The 2,851-nt window shown below is 46.6% G+C and overlaps 1 protein-coding gene across 1 annotated transcript; it reads left to right on the top strand.

Moving 5' to 3' along the window:
* Positions 1–1,229: 1,229 nt before the first annotated feature.
* On the top strand, positions 1,230–1,682 carry LOC121749367. The gene has a single exon (XM_042143941.1). It carries the CDS (start codon positions 1,230–1,232, stop codon positions 1,680–1,682), a length of 453 nt encoding a protein of 150 aa, XP_041999875.1.
* The last annotated feature ends 1,169 nt before the right edge of the window (positions 1,683–2,851 follow it).

Raw genomic sequence — 2,851 nt, 5'->3', positions numbered from 1 at the left:
GAAATGCTATCGGTGGTTTTCGCATTCGAGAAGTTCAGACCTTACCTGCTAGGGTCTAAAGTGATAGTGTATACGGCCCATGCGGCCATCAAATACCTCTTGACAAAGAAGGAATCGAAGCCGCGATTGATCAGATGGGTACTCCTCTTACAGGAGTTTGATTGGGAAGCAGTGGATAAAAAGGGATGTGAGAACAAAGTGGCTGATTACCTAAGCCGAATTTTGCAAAACGATAACGGTGAAGCCATTTCAGACGCCTTCCCTGAGGAACACCTATATCTGGTCAAGACAACGTCTGAATGTCAGTGGGTCAACCAAGTAGAAGAGATTGATCAAGCTGAGCAAGGAGCAAGGAGCAAGGAACAACACACGCGGAAAGAGCCATGGTTTGCTGACATGGCCAACTACTTGGTAACAGGAGAGCTACCCGGGGGTGATGAAATTACAAGGGCATAAAAGTTGAAGCTTAAGAGCGATTCCCGGTACTTCTATTGGGACGATCCTTACGTATGGAAAATGGGGGCAGATCAAGTAATCCGACGCTGTATACCTGAATGGGAGCAGGAAGATGTAATGATCCACTGCCACACACTAGCTTGCGGTGGCCACTTTGGACCAAAGAAGACAGCAAGGAAAGTACTTGATAGTGGGTTTTACTGGCCTTCCATCCATAAAGATGCTTACGAATTCTGCAAAAGGTGCCCTCGATGCCAGCTTACTGGAGGGATATCTACAAGAGATGAGATGCCTCAGATCCCCATTATTGTCTGCGAAATATTTGATGTATGGGGAATGGACTTCATGGGACCCTTTTCCCGCGTCTGAAGGAAATCTATACATACTGGTGGCAGTGGACTATGTGTCCAAATGGATTGAGGCAAGGCAACTAGGACGTGTGACGAAGTGGCAAAGTTCTTGAAATCGAACATATTTACCCGATACGGGGTGCCACGGGCTATTGTCCCTGACCAAGGAACTCATTTCGTCAACAGAACTATTGAAGCCTTGATGCGAAAGTATGGAGTCCACCACCGCCTATCCGCACCTTACCACCCACAGTCCAATGGACAGGCTGAGGTTTCGAATAGAGAAATCAAGGCAATTCTAGAAAAGACAGTCAATCCCACCAGGAAAGACTGGAGCCGCCGACTCGAGGACGCACTCTGGGCTTACAGGACAGCGTTCAAAACGCCTATCGGAATGTCCCCGTACCGATTGGTATTTGGGAAATGTGCCATTTACCTGTAGGGGTGGAACATCAAGCCTATTGGGCATTCAAAGAAATGAACATAAACACCGAGGCTGGAACTGCAGAAAGGAGAATGCAGCTACAAGAGCTTGAAGAGCTCCGTCTGGATGCCTATGACTCTGCCATGTGGTACAAAGAAAAGACCAAAATGTGGCACGACAAGAACCTTCGCAAGAAGGAACTCAAGGTGGGCCAGAGGGTACTGCTGTTCCAGTCCAGACTGAAATTGATGCCAGGAAAGCTCAGATCAATGTGGATAGGTTCTTATACCATTATCGCCCTCCGAAAAAATGGTGCAATCGAACTCCAAGGAAGCAATCCAAATTCGCCTTCCTTCATGGTGAATGGTCATAGGGTAAAGCCATATAGAGAAGGAATGGAGGCATTTGTGGTGGACGACATTCCATTACTCATGCCTGACTCTCTACAGTGATCAGGTAACAGGGATGATCGGGTACTCATGGGTAGTCTGCGTGATCAAGCGACAAAGTACTTATCTATTAAACTGATCAAGTGACATCCTAGGGGAACCTGGTTAAGTCCTTAGTAGTTAGTATAAATAGTCTTTAGTATGTTAGTTTTATTTTATTAGTTAATTAAAAGTCGGAAGAAAGGAAGGAAACTGATCAAGTGGAGCCAATTGATTTTTATCAAAAACTAATTCTCCACTTGGTCAGAACAATTCGAATTTAATTGATGGTACAGTGATTGAGTTGAGCAGGGCAGGTGATGAAAGGACGTGCGCAGTCACTGAAAAGGTGTCAGGAAGCGCCAACCGTCACAGTGGAAGGACACCTTGGAGAGAGGGATAAAACGTATCAGAGAAGCTAAGCCAGCTGGCACTCTGAAAAGGCGCGTCTGTACGCGAAGAGCTGCAAGGATCTCAACAGTACAGAATCCCATAGATGTGACTGAGCCCTTGGTACATGAGTATTTGGAGGAAGAATTATTAAAGAGACAGTTCAATGCGCTGCAGATAAGAAGGTCGAAAAAGAAGTGGAAGAGTGGTACGATACCATGAAAGTCGGAGAGATGGACGACCAGGCCGTCGTGAAAGCAATATCGGAATTTTGCGGGCGCCCGAGGCCAGCTGGGTCAAGTAGGATAGCTCAAGTTTCTAGCTTAGCAAAACGGCTTGATCAAGGCAAGCCACTGGAACAAGAGGCAGCTGAGAACCCTCTGCCCAATGAAGAGCCAAAACCCGCAAAAGAATTGAAACCTCTTCTAGCACATCTAAAGTACGCCTACCTAGGTGAGGGCGAAACAATGCCCGTTATCATCAACAGCCACTTGACCCAGGGGCAGGAAGACAGATTGTTGGAAGTATTAAGAAGAAATCAGAAGACTATTGGCTGGAAGCTGACAGATTTAGTGGGCATCAGCCCAGACTTATGTATGCATCACATACGATTGGAGGAAGGAGCCAAGCCACACCGCGACCAACAACGGAAACTCAACCCCAACATGAGGGAAGAGGTGCTGAAGAAAATTGTCAAGTTGGTTTCAATCGGGATTATCTATTCTACGGAGGACCTTCTGCCTCCTCCTAGAGAAATATTACAACGAAGGGGAGCAGAATGGAACTTCATTCCTCAGGCAGAG

This window comes from Salvia splendens, chromosome 9 (genome assembly GCF_004379255.2).
Source record: "Salvia splendens isolate huo1 chromosome 9, SspV2, whole genome shotgun sequence".
NCBI classification, from domain to species: Eukaryota; Viridiplantae; Streptophyta; class Magnoliopsida; order Lamiales; family Lamiaceae; genus Salvia; species Salvia splendens.
This window is presented reverse-complemented; position numbering and strand designations above follow the sequence as displayed.

What these genes read in the sequence shown, in the direction of transcription:
- LOC121749367 (XM_042143941.1), top strand. Translation starts at nt 1,230, where the DNA reads ATGTGCCATTTACCTGTAGGGGTGGAACATCAAGCCTATTGGGCATTC.